The sequence below is a fragment of the Manduca sexta genome, chromosome 11, assembly GCF_014839805.1.
Source record: "Manduca sexta isolate Smith_Timp_Sample1 chromosome 11, JHU_Msex_v1.0, whole genome shotgun sequence".
NCBI classification, from domain to species: domain Eukaryota; kingdom Metazoa; phylum Arthropoda; class Insecta; order Lepidoptera; family Sphingidae; genus Manduca; species Manduca sexta.
The window spans coordinates 4,812,885-4,832,601 of record NC_051125.1 but is presented as its reverse complement, the minus strand read 5'-3'; the positions used below and the strand labels follow the sequence as shown (position 1 = coordinate 4,832,601).

General features: G+C 36.5%; 3 protein-coding genes across 3 annotated transcripts; 2 read left to right on the top strand and 1 right to left on the bottom strand.

Annotated features, from left to right (window-relative positions):
- Positions 1–4,219: 4,219 nt before the first annotated feature.
- LOC115442273 (general odorant-binding protein 99a) lies at positions 4,220–5,667 on the top strand (the record flags this gene model as incomplete). The annotated part of the gene is made up of 3 exons (XM_030167287.2): positions 4,220–4,408; positions 4,861–4,975; positions 5,543–5,667. Coding segments are annotated over 3 exons (429 nt in total), but the record flags the coding sequence as incomplete, so codon positions are not given.
- A 614-nt stretch (positions 5,668–6,281) lies between these two features.
- Positions 6,282–8,663, top strand: LOC119189036. The gene has a single exon (XM_037437677.1). The coding sequence runs from the start codon at positions 6,282–6,284 to the stop codon at positions 8,661–8,663; it is 2,382 nt and encodes a 793-aa protein (XP_037293574.1).
- Positions 8,664–12,677: 4,014 nt separating this feature from the next.
- LOC115442178 lies at positions 12,678–17,927 on the bottom strand. The gene is made up of 5 exons (XM_030167182.2): positions 17,792–17,927; positions 16,692–16,856; positions 15,261–15,375; positions 13,985–14,070; positions 12,678–12,782 (listed from the first exon to the last, which is right to left on the bottom strand). Exons 1-5 carry the CDS (start codon positions 17,852–17,854, stop codon positions 12,765–12,767), a joined length of 447 nt encoding a protein of 148 aa, XP_030023042.1. The 5' UTR covers positions 17,855–17,927; the 3' UTR covers positions 12,678–12,764.
- Positions 17,928–19,717: the final 1,790 nt, after the last annotated feature.

The following is a 19,717-nucleotide window of genomic DNA, read 5'->3' as shown; positions in this document are numbered from 1 at the left end:
TGAAATAATATACTTACTAAGTTTTTTCTAGGTTCATGTAGAAGGTAATTGGGTTAATTGTAACAATATAATTGCATAACAAGGAAAACTTAAATGTGGTCATCATTGAACAATGAGTACAAAGGTCTTACATGGTTACAAAAACTAGTATTACAACAAAAAACATTTTGATTATTGGTCTTGTAATATTGTTATTCTTTGTATTTCTTATTGTTATAATTATGCATGATACTTAATTGGTAATAATTATGAGTCTTTTTTGAATTTATTTTTAGCTTCGATAACTTTTTATTTCTTGTTAAACTACCAGTGCGTTTAACATCGCATGTTTTAACCTTAGACTTGTTTAGAAAAATAAGTATCTGTTTCTTGGAAACTTAAATCTTGTAACGACAAAGTTGCGAAAATAAACAGGTCGAAAATATTTGACAACGTTAGATCGGGCTAGAGAATTGCTTAAGAATTGAGTAAATTATAATACTAAAACCGCGATAATATCCGCAAAATAGTTTTATTTTAGAGAATTGCTTTTTCGTATCTAATATACTCATTTGAAATACTAAAATAGGTGAAAGCAATTTTATTTTTAAATTATTACAAAATTCTGGATTTTTGAACAACTTACTTTCATCAGTTGGTTTTAATTCCACTAATGATTTTAGCTTCACGTGATATTTCGTGATCCGCACACCTATTTCTTGTATTGACTTTTGTTTGCTAATAGTTCTTAACAAGTAGATGGTTCTTTTGTAAAATTACCTTTGAAGTTGTTTAATCACTTCATAATTTCAATGGACGATATGATGCCGATCTTTATAACACTTTATTTTTATTGCTTACTCGTGTTTCACGCATTATGGTACTAATACATCTATCAATAGTACTATTTAGCTCTTTGTGAACAGAAATAACCTTTCGACTATTTATCGGAATAAAACCAGCCAAATTAAATAAATGAATCAAACTCACAAAAAATGAAATGTAGTTTGGATTTATCGAAGAACTATTGGCATACCGACGATGTTAATTACGGTTGATTATAATATAAGATAATGTAAAAACCGTTAGTGGACCTAATAAAATAAATAAAATATGGAGTTCAGAGGTCACTCGCACAGTAAACTTGCCCACATTTATAAAAAAAAAAACAAGAAAATGTATAATAGATAATACCACTAACAATCTACGTATTCTTACAATTCGATTTTTATTTTCTTAATTTGAAAAGGATTGATATTCGATTTTTTTAAATGCAGTGTACATACTACTGAGTACTTATGGACGATCGCTGTTCAATTCCAGAAAGTAATAATAACTTAATATATTGATTGATTATTGATTCTGGCTTACGACTTCAAGGTGATAAGGTGAATGAACGCAGTAATCTTTTGCCTTTCGCTTAGAAATGTAACATAACCTCATGGTATAAAAGATATGTCGCAAGCGAATATAATAATAATAATAAATGGTTATTATTACATTATCAATAACAATAGCATACGGCGTCTTCTGCAGTAAGAAGAAATAAATATGTCGTATAAATAAATAATTTGTTCATTCACCTCTATTACTATTATTACTATTACTACTATTACTATTATTCCACAAATATTAATTAAATGTCTGCCTTGGTTTTTTATCGCCGCTACGGCGAATTCTCTTAAAGTAGTAATAGTGGCATTAGTCCATGATAAATTAAAATTACTTTTTATGCACATTTATTTGTTGAAAACTAAAAAAAAATATTTTACATATACGATTCAAGTAGCTTATTGTAAAGTGTTATCAAGATAAGTTTTTGTTTTTTTTTAGTAAAACGATGCCAAAATAAATGATGTATATTCCAAAATATAATATAATGGAATGACTGGATCCGATGGGGTTATTTGTGATTTTTAGCTCATTATCAGTTCGAAATTTACAAATATGTTAAATATAATTCCTCGGTTTATTAGGGTATCAAACACACCAATATACATATAAAGCTATTTACGTTTACTTAAAAAATAAACATGGTATTCGTAGGCCCGGCACACGTTGTCCGCCCACAGACAACATTTTATGTAAACTAACTTTCATGTTTTAGGTCTCGACAACAGCGCCTCCTATCGGGTCTACAATTCTGCTGTGATTCAAGCTGGACAGGCTAACCGCTCACAAAACTTTCATTGAAAGCGGTTTGGCGATTACGGAAATTAGCGTGTACGAAAGAATATCACCTAAATTATCAACCTCACCTATTAATATTCTGAATCAATCTTTGATACAACAACAACAACCTTGTTCTGATAATTAGGAACACAACAAAAAGGAACCAGCCAAAATTGTCCAGCCCTTAAGTAATGCCCTTACACATATGTGGCAACAGATTTTTCTTTATATAGACTAAACTCGTGGTCCTATTACATTATGAAATGAGAAATAAGATCAGTAAAAAACACCTGTGAAGTATAAAAATATACCAGCAGTCGAAGGTTCTGTACGTAAGGTATCTAAATATATGTAACTCAAAGGTGACTAACTGACTGACACAGTGATCTATCAACGCACAGCCCAAACCACTGGACGGATCGGGCTGAAATTTGGCATGCAGGTAGATGCTATGACGCAGGCATCCGCTTAGAAAGGATTTTGATTATAATTTGTACCCCCAAGGAGATAAAATAGGGGATGAAAGATTGTATGAAACTTTGTCAATTTTAAACCGATCGGGCTGAGACTTTGCATGCATAAAGCTACTATGACGTAGGCATCTCATAAGAAAGGATTTTGATCAATTCTACCCCTAAGGGGATAAAATAGTGGATGAAAGTTTGTATAAATCTTCTTATATTTTCGACTGATTGAACTGAAATTGAAGATTTGAGCTACTATGATGAAGACGTTCGCTTAAATAGGATTTTGATAAATTCAACCCCCATGGAGATAAAATTAGTTTGAACCTATCAGTACCGGGAAAATATGTAGCAAGACTTTTATCATACAGTGGACTTTTATCCCGGAAAACTCCTTCAAGCGGGCGAATCCGCGAGCAAAAGCTAGTCTTAGTATATATGTAAGTTAAAACTAGACAAACTTAACTTTTCCGTTTGATCCCTAGATACGGTTATTACAACAATTGCAAATAATGTTTGTAATAGTAAATTAGTTTTTTTGTTATTAAATATTTACGGTTATTAGATCTTTTCTCTTACATGTGTTGTAAGACATTGCTTCTTGACAAATTTCATGGTTCTAGGTACACGGGAAGTACCCCATAGGTTTGATTCCCTTGTGAAATCGCAAAATATGCAACATAAACGATCATAACTGTTGACCGCGTCGACAAGTTGGATATGTTCCCAGCTGAAAGAGACCGTAGAGCCAAGTATATGATATAAAATTCGACTTTATACTTCTACGCGTTCCTTAGAAACACGGTCTTGACAGATTGACGAACAGGCGTCGACGAAGTGAATCTATAAGGATTCTTTCTGAAGTATGGAACCCTAAGAAATAGAAGCTTCCAAAGTTTAGATAGTAGTGTCACGCATATTACCTGTTTCGTGTTTCAATAGAATAATTAATCGATTACCCCATGTAATCGCTTAGACAATGTCTACAATAGTCATTCAGGATATGGTCATTGTTTTTGGTATTTTTGTTTAGTATAAAAGTAATGTGTTTCTGAATTCGCCGTAAACATTTACGAAATTCCATAAAACTCGGTTTTAAAAATTAAACATGTCGCAAAGAATCATTTATTTTGTTATTACAATAAGTCTTTTGAAATGTGTTTTAGTAAGTATTTTGATATTATATTTAGATAATAATATCAGCCCTGTATTATATACCGTCACACTACTGGTCATAGGCCTCCTCTACTACTGAAAGGGATGAGGCCTTATTCTACCACACTGGCCTAGGCCAGATTTCACGCACCCTCAAAATTCTTATAGAAAACTTCTAAGGTATAGTGGTTTCCTTACGATGTTTTCCTTCGCCGTTAAAGCAAGAAATAATTAATAAAAAATACACACATAACTACAGAAAAGTCAGAGGGCAGGCCCTTGGGTTTTGAACCTACGGCCTTTCGTTATGACAGTTCGTTCCGCTCCCAACTAGTCTATCGTAGTCATTTGTATGCTCAAGAATAAATGTGTGATTCTTAAAAGGTTATTCTTTTCGTAACTAATTTAATAAATAACTGTGATTTGTGCCACATCAATTTTAATGTATTGTTGCTTTACAGGGAATAACTGAAAAGCAAAGGCTTCATATACGAGAGGAATTAATTGAAATCGGCACAGAATGTATTCTAAAAAACCCTATTACGATAGAAGATGTTAGGTCTTTTAGAAATAAACAATTTCCCAACGGTGCAAACGCAGGATGCTTTATTGCTTGCGTATTTAATAAAGCAGGAATTGTAAGTAAATAAATAATTATAAGTAAAAAAGGTTACCAATTTAGTGCTCTGCTTAATTATAATTTCATTAAGGCGATACCTCAAGGTCCATTTTCATACATTTTGTTTCGGCTTTAATCTGGGTAACTAAACAAGTATTGGCAAGTAAAGAATTTAAATTCACGTCTAGTTAGTGATTAGTTCTCGCAGTTGAAGAAAAACGTAAAAATAATTAATAATCATGGATATTTCGGCCTTTAAAATTTAATATGACGAAATTTTAAAGGCAGAAATATCCATGATTATTAATTATTTTACATTTTTCTTTCAACTGCGAGAACTAATCACTAACTAGACGTGAATTTAAATTCTTTACTTGCCAATACTTGTTTAGTTACCCAGATTAAAGCCGAAACAAAATGTATGAAAATGGACCTTGAGGTATCGCCTTAATTAATTATTTCTTTGCGCAGTTTAATGACGAAGGGTTAGTGTCGAAAAAAACTGCAACAGAAAAAGCAACAAAAGTCTTCGATGACGAAACTGAATTAAAGAATTATGAACAATTTATTGCTGTGTGTGATAAAGGTAAATTATTTATAATCATAATCTTTACATAAGTACCTACTATGATATCATACCTACTAGAATAACAAAAAGGATTTTCTTGTTGCTTCATTAGAGTAATAACTTTTTAAAATTTAAGCAAAATTTGAATTGAATTAGATCAACATAAATATTGATAATTAATATCTTACATACGACTCATGCGTCATTATCAATCATGGCAATCGTTTTTGTTAATATCTATATATATAAAATCTTTATTTCCCGTGATCATCGCATCACACGGGATGGAATACTTCCGCTAATTCTTTTTTTATTGTGTTAATAATTGTCAGGAGAAGGTTCGTATGAAGGAAAAAATTAAGGAAGTTTTGCGGATCATTAGAAAATTTTGAAAAAATTTAAGAAAATTTAACAACAATATTAATTTTACATAACTGTCAGCTGTTGGAAATAACTGTCAGCGCTTGACACAGTGCGCAGTGAAAATTCATAGTTAAGACAGAACAACGTCTGTCGGGTCAGCTTATAGCAGTTACCAATTAAAAAAAAGACAAATTGTTCATTATCTTAAAAAAATCTTTTCAGTTAACGAAGAAAGCGTAAGCGATGGGCAAAAAGGTTGCGAACGGGCGAAACTAGCATTCCAATGTCTCATTCAAAACTCCAAACAGGTATTTATACCATACAATTTATTGCTAGGCAGTAGATAATGTTAATTTTAATATACATAACGGACCATCATCTTTCGCAATAACAACGGTAATATCTGTCTAGTGACAATATAAGTTTTTTTTTTTCTATCTTATGTTTTCCATTACATGCTTTATATATTTATAAAAAATACGTTCACGCCCATTGTTCCAAAAAAGTTGTCACCTCCAAGGGAATAACGCAGGTAAACATGTGTCTTTTAAAACAAATAATTAACAATTGTAACGCGAACGTAAGTTACGTACATCTAAACCCGGCTTATAGCACTGTCCGAACCGAGCGTATGCACTATGCCTCGTTCCCGTGCCGTCCCCTCCGTCACCGCACTCCCCGCCGCTAGCGTCCGGCGACGACACTCGAGAACGGGACACGCGCGCGCGCCTATGTCTTATGGATAATTTAATTGTAATTGCCCGTTTTATGTTGATTTATACGTGCAATATATGGTTGTGTTCCGAACCCCGTGTTCTAATTGACACCCCAACACTCAACACGAAGCATTTCAGCATTACAGTGACGCCCAACTTGCGGGCACAACCATTTTGTAAATTCGGGCGAGTCCATTTTTCGACTTCAAGTTTTCGTCGTCAAGCGAGCCCCGGCAACGGATATTATGCCGCCTAAACGACACGGGAAACAGGACGACTCCCCAGCGGTGGACATAGATGATGAGCAGCAAAGTAATGAACCGGTAATGACAATTACTGAGAGTATGCTGCAAGCGCTTGTCGCCGGCATCACGCGCAGTCAAGCTGAAGCGAATCGACAGCTTATGCAGGAGCTCTTCTCGAACAGAGACCAGTTTCAGACACCGAGTACACCGACCCCTCCGCCGGACTCACACGCCGCGAACGGAAATTTCGCGAAGTGCACGGCGCGCTTCGACGGGTCGACGAAAAATGCGGATGTTCTTGAAGCATTCATAGACGCGATTGTGGTGTACAAAGAATGCACTAACGTGAGTGATGAACATGCGGTCAAGGGTCTGCCGATACTGCTGACGGGCGAGGCCGCTATATGGTGGCAAGGAGTTAAGGCGTCCGTATCATCGTGGGAGGATGCCCTGCGACGACTTCGAGGATCGTTCGGTGTGCCGCGACCCGCGCATAAAATTTTTAGAGACATTTTCGCGAGTGCGCAACAAAACGAACGTGCCGACGCGTTTATATCAAAAGTGCGTGCGTTATTGGCAAAACTGCCATACGAAGTGCCACAACAAATGTGTGTAGATATAGTGTATGGACTGTTAAGTAGGAAAATACGCAAAAGAGTGTCACGCGACGACGTGAACGGGCTCGAGCAGCTTGTCGCTAAGGCCAGGTTAGTCGAAGAATCGCTGGCGGAGGTAAGTGCTTATCCTTCCAATTCCAATGTCCAGGAATCCTTGCCACGTACCCCAGACCTTCCTACAACCTCGCATGGCATTGGTTCGAATAGTGTTGTAAGCCGGAGTGTCGGTCCCGCGAACGTGAGTGTTAACCCTTCAAAGGTCACAGGTACCCTAATTAACCCTCCAGGAACCGTTGCCGGTAATATGGGCACCGATTTTAGTAAAAGTAACGATTACAAACGCTCGCGACCTAGGTGTAGTTATTGTAAATTGTTTGGACACACCGTCGACGAGTGTCGGAAAATTAAGTCTAGCCGTTCAGACGTAAAAACACAGTTGCACTGCTACGGGTGTGGTCAACTGGGCGTAGTACGTTCAAAATGTCCTAAGTGTAAAAATGTGCAAAGTGGTAATAATTCGGAATTCCAGAGTGTACACGTAAACGAGTTTAAAGACGCGCAACCTTTGGTCCCGGTTCTCATTGCCGGCCGTCAAGGAATCGCGATGTTAGATACGGGAGCCACGCATTCGATCGCAGGTCCTATGTTGCATCGAATCTTTGTTAATGCAGGTGTCGAATTCAAGCGCATATTACTTACGTTTAGCCTTGCCGACGGTTCACAACAAATTCGTACCGTACACGAATATAACACTATTGTTACCTTGATGGGCCGCGACGTACCTACAACTTTTGTAGTGCTCCCCGAGGCGGAGACGCGTACCCTATTGGGAAGAGATTTTATAAGGAAGGCCAAGATTCTGTTGGATTTACCACAGAATAAGTGGAGTTTTAGTGATTGCACACGACGTCGATATCCATTTGCTACCCATTACGAATTACCCGCTTGCGATGAACCGACGTTGATGAAGATGGATGTGTCGAAACTTATGTTGAGAGAAGACGAGGGTACCAGCCTAACCGAGGATCAGAGGACCCGATTAAACGAGCTTCTTATAAACAGAGCCGATAGATTTGCGAAACAAGGGTCTCCGACGGACTACGCTTTGCACCGCATAAAAGTCGACACGCGGCAAGAACCGATCGCCTCACCCCCTTACCGGATGGCACCAAGCAAGAGAGAGCTCTTAGAACGAGAGTTGCAGAAACTTTTGGATGGCGATATTATAGAGGAGTGCGAATCCCCGTGGGCCGCAAATGTCGTACTGGTGACGAAGAAAGATGGTGGAGTTCGACTATGCGTCGACTATAGAAAATTAAACGCCGTGACGGAACCCGACCGTTACCCGCTTCCGCGAATAGAAGACGTGTTACACGCGGCTAAAAACACGAGCTATATGACTACGTGTGACCTGCGCTCTGGCTATTATCAAATAGCCGTGGAACCCGAAGACCGAGATAAGACTGCCTTTGTGACCCCATTGGGCACATTCAGGTTTAAGCGCATGCCGATGGGTCTGCGCAATTCAGGATCAACCTTCCAAAGGCTTATGGATCGATTCAAAGCCAGTAAGGAATTGTCCAACACGTGTCTTCTGACTTATTTAGATGACGTGATCATCCTTTCCGAGTCCTTCCCGCAGCACATCCAGGATCTGAATGCGGTATTCGATAGGCTCGAGACTTTTAACCTTCGGATAAATCGAGAGAAGAGTTGTTTCGCTCGCGAATCAGTTAAATTCCTAGGCCACGTGATTGTCCCGTGAGGAAGTAAAGCCGACCCGGACAAAACGGCAGCAATCTCGACTATGCCGCCGCCCAAAAACGTCAAGCAACTAAAGACATTTTTACAGACGTCAAGTTGGTTCCGTCGATTCATCCCCAATTACGCTGAAGTGGCCAGACCCATGACAAACCTTCTCAAAAAGGACAGTAAGTGGACATGGTTGCCATACAGCGAGAAGCCTTTGACCACATTAAGCAACTTCTTGTCTCAGCCCCAATCCTCCGTCAAGCCGACGAATCTAAGCCATTCACCCTGAGGACAGACAGTAGCGGATACTGCCTCGGAGCTGTGCTTATGCAAGGAGAGGGCACCGACGAGCGCCCCGTGGAATATGCGAGTCGTCTATTAAATAGCGCCGAAAAAAACTATAACACCACGGAGAGAGAGGCGTTAGCTGTTGTTTGGGCCGTGACAAAATTTCGCGGATACATCGAAGGTTCGGAAGTATTGATAAAGAGTGACCACCAACCATTGCGTTGGCTTATGACCGTCAAGTCACCGAGCGGTCGCTTGGCAAGATGGGCCCTGACGTTACAGGCTTACAATCTACGAATAGAGTATACTCCTGGTAAGGCGAATGCCATAGCCGACACTCTTTCACGGCCACCTTGCGACGATGAAGCTGATTGTGACATCCGCTATGCCGAAGTGGATTTGCCGTCCAGGGATCCCAAGGAGGTTCGGGAGAACCAGGTTAAAGACCTCGAAGTGCGTGAGATCATCGAAGATCTTGAATCCACCCACGATCCATTTAGGGGGAGGGTATGGTCCGACCGGGGATTTATTATATCCGACGGCATATTATACCGTTACGCTTCTGACGATAGCGACGAGGATACCGCGTGTTTAGTAGTACCAGAACACGAGCGTGCCAAAATATTAGCCGAATACCATGACGCTCCTACAGCTGGACATTTTGGAGTCGAACGAACACTGGCTAGGATAAGGGCTAAGTACTATTGGCCTGGAATGAGGCAAAGTATCGCCACGCATATCAAGAAGTGCGTCGAATGCCAGAGGTACAAGGCCGATAATCGGAAACCGGCTGGGCTGCTGCAAACTCCAGCTCCTAACCGACGATTTGAAGTTGTCGCTGTTGACCTTTTCGGACCATTACCAGCGACGCCTAACGGGAAGAAATGGGTCCTTATTGTAGAAGACACATGCTCGCGATGGATAGAGTTATTCGCGTTGGAGAAGGCGACGAGTACAGAGTGCGCCAAGGTCCTGGTAGAGGAAGTGTTTCTACGATACGGAGTACCTAGGCGAGTCATAAGCGACAATGGGGTACAATTCATTAGCGAGACTATGCAGCAAGTATGTCATTCGTTTGGCATAAGTCAGTCTCTTACACCTAAGTACCATCCACAAGCTAACCCGGTAGAGAGAAAAAACCGTGACTTGAAACCGCAACTCGCCATTTTAGTTGGCAAGGATCATCGGAATTGGGACGTACATCTCTCCGCAATACGCTTTGCCATGAACTCGGCTGTGACATGTAGTACGGGTCACTCACCAGGATTCCTCACTTTTGGACGTGAGATGCGCGCACCTGCTGACGTTATCGCCGACATGCGCCACATCGTCGAAAACGATAACGCTGTAACCAGCCTCACGCCTTACCTACGCCACTTATCAACGGTGTTGTACGAAGCGAGGGAGGTCCACGAAAAAGCACAAGCGAGCCAGAAGCGTCATGCGGATGAAGGCCGACGCCCCGCACCTGAGTACGCCCCAGGGGATTATGTTTTACTCAAGACTCAAGGGAGCAACGACGCGTTACGTGGGCAGACACCGAAGTTCATACCCCGGCGAGACGGACCTTATCGCGTTAAGAATATAGCGAGTCCGACAACCTACGTGTTAGAGCGGATAAGCAGTGGTGAAGTGTTAGGTAGGTACCACGTATCCCAGTTGACCCCATACGTAGGTGACATTCAGCCGCCGGTGAACGAGAAACGGAAGCGCGGTAGGCCGAGAAAATACTGACCTTGGAGCGAGGGCGCTTTTCCAGGTCAGAGGGGGAGGTTGTAACGCGAACGTAAGTTACGTACATCTAAACCCGGCTTATAGCACTGTCCGAACCGAGCGTATGCACTATGCCTCGTTCCCGTGCCGTCCCCTCCGTCACCGCACTCCTCGCCGCTAGCGTCCGGCGACGACACTCGAGAACGGGACACGCGCGCGCGCCTATGTCTTATGGATAATTTAATTGTAATTGCCCGTTTTATGTTGATTTATACGTGCAATATATGGTTGTGTTCCGAACCCCGTGTTCTAATTGACACCCCAACACTCAACACGAAGCATTTCAGCATTACACAATTTTGATTCCCCTAGATAGGAAATGCAATGAAATGACATATTTTTGTCAATAGAATTTTAAACCGCCTCGAAAGTTAATACCCGACACATTTTGATTCCATTATTGAAACATAAGTTTTGTTTTGTTCTAGTTTGGATTCAATTTTGATTTTTAATCAAAAAACAATTCTACCTGTTGCAAGTGTATCAAGGAAATGGTTTAAGGACGAAATTAACGAGTTCTTTTGTTTATTAATTAAATTTGCGTATATATACATGAAGTAATTAAATTGTAATCCAATTCTAATAAATTTGTTAAGCATACAACAAGTTTGTTTTTATTTAAATTGTAGAATTTTGACTAGCACTAAATCTATAGCTACTTGCAATTATTACTGGTTCTAATCACAACGTCATTTATTGCATAATGCATAGTTACATTTTAATTGAATAGAATGCGTAAAAAAATTTTGATTTAAGGTTGCTGTTGTCACGTTATCGGTTACCTATCTAATTAGCACACATAATATTTTGTAACCTATTGGATACACAACTTGAAAACCCATATATATTTTCGACGATTTGTCCCAGAATTACCCGGCGAATTATGTGTCCTAACAATAAGGAAAATGTTATGTTCCATAATAAATACTTATATATAAATACTAAATATTTACTTAATATAAAGTAAAGGTGCAAATACCTAATACTTTTAAATAGGCATAAACTAAAATAAGTTTGGAACTATAAGTTAATAAATTTAATGTTTAAAACTTTAGATCTTGCACTGCGAACATTAAAGACAAGGTCATTGTACACAAAGACAAAACAACATAATTCAGTTGTTTTACAAAAAGCTAACCACGACTAAATCCTTTTAAGTTTTGAACCTATGTTACTCTGACATCTTTATATCCAGTTTTTTTTTTTATTTAACAGGCGTTAATTAATCGACCATCAAAATTAACACAAATGGTAAAATAAAGCGCGTTTCTTGAATGAAATTTTATGGCCAAACAGCAGACGGAATAGAATGTAAACACTTGGTACTGATTTTGTAACCATTAATTTGGGAGCATATATTAGAATGTGAATTTTGTATTTGGTCGGCTTATAATTATTATAAAATAGACAGAAGTTAAATATTTTGTGAGTAGAATAATTTAGGTACACGTTGTATATACAAGGTGTTGTTTTGCATCCCCGCCATATTTAAGGTCATTGGTATACTCCACTTATAGAACACGAATCAATGAAAAAATAAATACCGAAAATTACACTTTTAAAAATAATTTTATCATTAAAAATAAAACAACCCGTGAAATGGCAATCACCCCGAACTCAGCCCGTGTGGCATTGATGATTTTCGCGCCACACAACAAACACACACACACACACAAAGTGCTTAGAAAGGCCGCGCGACGACTACAAATAGCTGGTCTCGTTCGTGTGAGTGTGTGAACTATTCGCGTTACCGAGGGATCCTATTCTCACATGTACGTGGGGGTCAATTCTAAATCATTGTAAAATAATTTAAATCACATATTCGGATTCCAGTTAGAGGTAGGACTTACATTTATTATTAGATGATTATGTGTAACCATTACAATAGACTCTTCCAACATGGCGCGGATGCAAAACAACAGCTTGTATTTAACCAGGCAGTAGGTAGAACAGTGAAAACAAGAAATATAATGAATAATTCAATATATTGCACACGTGATTATTAACATATAGGCCATTGAGTTATAACTCATCTTCAAGTAGGTATCTTCATTCAAGAAGTCGCCATAAACTGTAAAAGAAGAGCAGAATTTATAAATAAAGCACATTTTAATGTCGATAAATGGTAAGGCTTTAAAAAATCATCTGTAGCATATAAGGTTATAATGTATTAAAAGAATTGGAAATTAAAAATACAAACAAATATGTAACCGATTGTACGAAGTAATTTTGAGGTTGCGTCAATAAATTAAGTCACATAATTGTCTTTACATCTGATAACATTGTGCCAAAACTCATCCATGAATAACGACTATTTTCACAAAAAAACCCGTTTCACTTTTATGATTTTTGATCATTTTATAGTTCAGTGCGAATATGGGTTGCCCGTGAGTATATTTACGACTTAAATTGCTATGTAAATAAATATATTTATGATTTTCTTTCTTTCGTGTAAAATTATAATTACTTTTGATTGATACAGCTTTCGTTTGAAACTTACAATATTTTATTTTACATCTACGGTTCGACTACCTTATTGTAACGTGTAATTTTCGAAGATAAATAAGTGGTGCATTTAATAACGCAATGTTAAAATGATCCAGTATAATTAGATAAAGTATACTGAAAACCATTGAGCACACTTAAACCTCAAATTTAAAACGTAATGAGGTAAAAAAGTAACTTTTAACAAGGAAAAATCCCTAGAATCCATTAAAATAATATACTAAACTAATTATAACTTGTAAACACATCCATTACTTACAATGACAGAACGTGACAAATTTACAAACATGCTTAAAAAGCAACTAAATTTTTTTTAACATGTCTTTGACATAATGTTGAGTTTGTAAACATTGCATGATGATAAAATAAGTTATTTCTATCGATCCATTGATAATTCTTAATTGTGAGTAACAGTAAAAAAACTGTCACATTGACCTAAATTATGAGTCTTGTGGCTTAAACTTTATACGATTATGTGGCGGCAACTCTTACGCCGGTTGCAGACCAAGAACTAGGCTAAATTAATGTAGCATAAGTCGCATAGGTGATATATTTTCTATCATCGGTGTGTGCAGACCGCGTACTATGTAAACTAAGTTGTCCACTTTATGTAATTTTATAGCTTTATTGAATTGTCTACGACCGGCTTTATCTACAGTGACGTTAGTAGTAATTTAACTCTTATAGCGTTTAATCTTATTGACAGTTTATTCACAATTCATGGAAAAAATCGTTTGATAATGAACCATGGGTAGTAAAAAAAATTACCAATCCGTTCTTCTCCCTTAGACAACTGTGGAATATTGCGACCCTTGCACAGTCCTCGTCGTCACCACTCACATCGCTTCCATTTGCTGGAAAATATTAAAACTTATTAATTATAGCGTAAGTTTTAGTAAGAATTAAAGGCGGAAACCGCTGAAGTGGTTCGGATGAACTCTGGCGCATAGATAGTCAATGTCTTGGTTAAATATATATGCGCTAGATATTACGCCTACATGTATGTGGAATTGCCATCAGCACCTAGTACACAATAAACCAAAGTAATTCTGCCATTTAGCGCAAGTTGAGTAATTATTATTATTATTAAAAATTCCCTTATATATGTCACCAGCAATGTATAGGTATAATTTAGGTATTTTATACAATACCTATTCTATACTTATATAAAATATTATGAATATTTTTCAAAATATTTACTGAGAATCTTTTTCTCAACAAAATTTATGGTAAAATTAAAATAATCTGTGTTCAATAAGGTTGATGTTACAGTAACTTTAACTATTTATACTTATTCTTATAATTTAAGTATGTTACTTGTGAGACTGGCCATTGATTTTCAAAAGTGAATTTAAAAATTAATTTTCCATCACATACTTTACATAGGTACTGGCAACGTACAAATTAAATTGATATTGTTCTGTATTTATCAATGTTATGTAAGTATTACCTACTTGCCTATAAAATGACGAACAAATAAAATAGGTTACTATGATGATGTTTTATCTTACGCACAACGGCTCGACTTGCTACGGGCTAAGTGCGGAAAGAGGAGCCCTTCAACATAGAACATAGATGGTGTTTTATGATGTACTCGGCATGCTCTTTGGGCTTTGAAAACGTTATGTCATAGAAATCCACAAGTTAGTTAGGTTAGGTTGATTGTTAGATGAACGTTTCAGGCATTCTATACATTGCCTGAGCATTAGATTATATAGATTTCCAGTAATATAATGTTTATTTTATTGTGCTAATAAAAGAAACAACCAATTCATTCGCTTAATCATAAGTGACACAACTATCCATTATCCATAGTCAGTTGCCAAACTTAGAATCACATGGTACTGCATTGCGCTCGTCAGGCTGCGACATGAATAATATGTAAAGTCTCATAATACCAAGCAATTAATTAGACAGCGTGTCCTTAAAACCGGAATACAAAGGTGCTAACACAATGCTACTTGGCGACTTATATATATTACTGTGGTGCCTAACACTCGCTACTAGCATATCGTCTTACTATCCAGTATTTTGAAGATATTACCTTCGTCAGCGCACTCTTTTCCCTTCTCCATAATTTGTTCAACTTCATCTTCATCATTTATGACTTCTCGCAAGGTTTCATCGGCCTTTTCTAAATTTATCATTCCATCTACAAACTAAAATTAAAATATATGATATTACTCGTTTTTAACTCGCATTTCGCTAGCTGTGTTATGTGTCCTGTAATAAGCAACAAGTCTATTGCTATTTTGCAAGTACAATTACACACTGCTGCTAATGCTAAGCAAAAAATCTTAACGAGTTCTTATGTTTACGCTAAGTATACTGTTTAATGTTTTTGGTTTACGCGAATGTTAGACTTTAAAAAATATTTTTTTTTTCATAGAAAGTCTTACTGTAATTTTACCCGGTCCGGGGAGTGAACTCAAGAATAGCATGTCGATCTTACTGCATACAACACGCCATCGAGCGAATTAAAAATACTAAAACAGATTTTCTTCCTTTACCGACTCAATGTGGGTTCGGCTGAAACACTTCACGCATGTTCGAGTTATTACTCAGCTTAGTTATTAAGCCTGATTGGCTGGCGAACCAACGAGTGTTCATCGACCAGGGAATCAAACTGACTACTACCAAACAACTGCTACTACTACTAAACGAGGAAATTCAATACTGTTATATCTTAAGATAAAAGAATTATAATAATTTAAGATGTGATATTTGCAAAGTTTGACGATTGTAAATATAAAATACCGGACAAGTGTGAGTTTGACTCGTGCAACAAGGCTTTTGTGCAAACTTGTAAGTAAATTATATTAATTCAATTTTCCGCATTATGTTTATGTTTTACGTTTTCCTTAAAAAACGGTCTCCAGAACGTATTTTACTAATAATAATTTAGTTTCTACTAAAGTTCATAGGTTGGTACATTAAGAAAATATCTTAACTCCAAAACTTGTAACCAGTTATACACTAGTTATGATAATGTTAGATAATTCATTTTTGGTTTTTAGTGGTTTATAAAGGCGATTAAATTGTATTAAAACGTTTTTACTTTTTGCTTTATTGTGTTAGTAAGAAATATGCTATCTCGATTGCGGTATTGCGCTCTCGGCACAAATATCGCACTAAGGTGTTACTGCCTACCTTTGAAAAAGAGAAAAGGTGTGATGCTATGGATATAACATATAAGAAATAGATCTCACCAAACCCAACACTACAGAAAGTCACATGAAAGTGAAATTCACACTTTCACTAATTATTCCAGTTATTTTAGTTTAAAGTACAAACTTATAAACCGATATTATGTTTCTATGTAACCATACTTAAAGTATATCTTTTAAAATTAAAAAAATATTTTCCAAATCCGTTATTAAATTACTGAGTTCTGAGGTAACAAACATTAAAAAAAACATATAGAATTGATAACCTCCACCTTATTTAGGTCGGTTAAAAAAAAAAGAGTTCTCACCACTTCAGCTTTTTTAAGGAAACATTGCAATAAACAAGGGTCTATTTCATGGTCTTTCCTTATGTCCTCTATACTGAAGTCCTTAAGTCCAAACTCTTCGACGCACGCTAGAACTTTCGGTTTCATAAGGCTGTCCAACATGAGCCTTTCTTCCTCAGTCACAGCCTTAAAAAGCATATGAAATTACCTTTTTTAGACAAACACTCTAGATCGCTCGCTAATGGTAAGTGAGTGCAATCCTTCCACTAATTAGAACCGACGCTTCCACATATTAGGTCAACCTAATATCTAAGCCCTATAATTAAAATAATGTATAATATAATCATGATAATATCAGCCCCTTATTATATACTGTCCCACTTCTAGACACGGACTTCTACTATTGAGAGGAATTAGGCCTTAATCCATCAAGCTGGCCTAGTGCGTATTAGCAGACTTTACCTACCCTCAAAAATTTTATCGAGAACTTCTCAGGCACGCATGTTTCCTCACTATGTTACCCTTTACCATTAAAACAAGAGATAATTCGCAAATAAAATACATAAAACTCGAAAAAAGTGAGGGGTGTGTGCCCGTGAGTTTTGAACCTACGGATATTTGTCTGGGCACTCAATTTCACTACTAAATAGGATATCGCCGATATTTAATTTAAATTACTACAATTCAATACAATAAAAAGTATTCGAACCTAGCAATATTGTTTGAATAACTGTGTGTTCAGCGTCAGAACAACAGAAATTATAATCCTGCTACAATTTACCTAGTTGTAGGAGGATTATATCTAATATATATCGTAACTAATAAGTTACGATATATATATCACAATAAATGTGATATATTAGTAAATATATCACGCTTATTGTAAAACTTCACTCCATAATGTGAGGGAAATGACAAAGTAAATTTTAACATGTATCTTTATATAAAAAATCAATATTCTGATATGAAAAACAAACACAGTAACATTGTACGTACATCATAAATCAAATGGTGCTTCGACACAAGTTCTAATCTGTGTTTAAAAATTTGTTCTGCGAAACAGGGATCTCGTGAAATATTTAAGAGACAAGTTAAAATGAATTATTGCGAGCGTAACTTACGTAAGCATGTTTCAAATTGGCTGCCACTCCGAAGACAAATAAAAAATAACTGATCTTCCACATTTTTTTGATTATTTTTTACCATATGACCGGTACGCTTCTCGGTGTATTTTTATAGTACCTGAACACCATTCTCACACCTATTTTTATATATACATGGGTTATAATTAAAAGATTTCTAGCTGCGATATACGAACAATTTCATATTTCATTCCACCGTCATTACAGAAATCAGGCAAACTGAGAAATTCCTGGGAAAATTTTTGAAGCTTTATTCCAATCGTCTCTAAATTTCCTATTTTATAGATTATTTATAAAATCTTACTTCAAAAGTAAATTGTACGTGATCAAATTCGTAACGCTTCATTTACCTTACTAATAAATACATTGTCACGTTACATTTCAGCTAACGTCAACTTTTATGACCGAGGCCGCCAGGCTGACGCTATGAAGAAGCATCGCCGCAATCTTAGTGACTGATGTAGTGACATTATGAATGCCTAACTGTTTTCATGTCTCTCAAAAAGAAATTGGTCGACCATAATCTTTTTCCCAGAGGTCATGGAAGAGACTATAATATCTGCGACTTACCTCTAAAGAATGATGTGCTCGATAATCCAGTTGCGACTCCAGACGTCTCAGGTTTTTGGTGGCCAATATTCAACTCTTATTTGGGTGTTTTATAAATAAAAAAATAAGGTCCATGTTGGAAGGATTGTGGCAGTGGATATGAGTTATAGATACATTCTAAAATCAAGTAGGGCTGAGGGCAACAAATTGAGAAAGCATTTTTCGTATGATTTAGTTTAATATAATAAAATAAAAACTTTTTCATGACATCGAGGAATATAAAAGCCTATAGTGCCAAGTCAATACATGACTAAAATGATTTAAATCTCCAATAAAATGGATAACTTATTAGCTGACGTCAGGCAAGCAGCCAATTGTTAAACTAAGCTTTCTTCAACATGCCCTTAAAAGTGTTGATATAGAGCTAACTAAATATTAAAATAGCATAAGGGATCGTAGAAGAAAAAGACTTTCACTGTTATTTAATCATAAGGTGTATTATTTTATTGTATTTTTTTAATTAGTAAAGCCTTACCAACTAATAATACATACAATGCTTTAACATTGTGTGAATAATAAATTAAACATTTAAGTGTAGGCTTCTAAATAACAGGTAAGTACAACTTATTTAAAGAATTAGAAATTTTATCTTTTTAAATATTTAGTAACGGTATCGATATAGCAAGTCATATTTTTAACTTTCTTTATATAATATTATGTATTAACATTATTATATCTAGACACATTATACCTACAATGTCCATACTTCATATAGGATGCAAAATTCATATAAAATCTAACATATTATTATATATATTTTTTAAACTAATTGAATTTTTCGTGAAAAATTGCAATATTACAATTTTTATTGAATTGATTTGCTCTGTATCATTATTAGATATAAATAATATTATCTCGGTGGTGTGATAGGCTATCCCTATCACAATATAATGGGACGGAACACACATGATCAAATGTGGGTGCCTTGATTTGCACCTCTGCCTACCCCTTAAGGGATGTAGGCGTGATACATGTTTTATCTGGATTATCATTTCTATACTATACAATTATTCATGCTGAATAATTGCTGTTAATGCAGCAAATACATCTATTTCTAGCCCAAAATGTGTCAAACTACAAGTATCCCAGGAAAATGTGCGATTCCTGAGCAACTGTTATCCCGGGAAACAATCTGTGTAAATATTCTATATACCGGCATTTTCAATAAAAATCCCAATGGTTTTTTTAAACTATCTTAAAAATGGATTCATCAGTGCTTTTGACATGCTTACAAATGACTTATTTTGATTGCTTCATCCTCGGAATCGGATTGAAGATTGAGTTCGGGATCGTTTA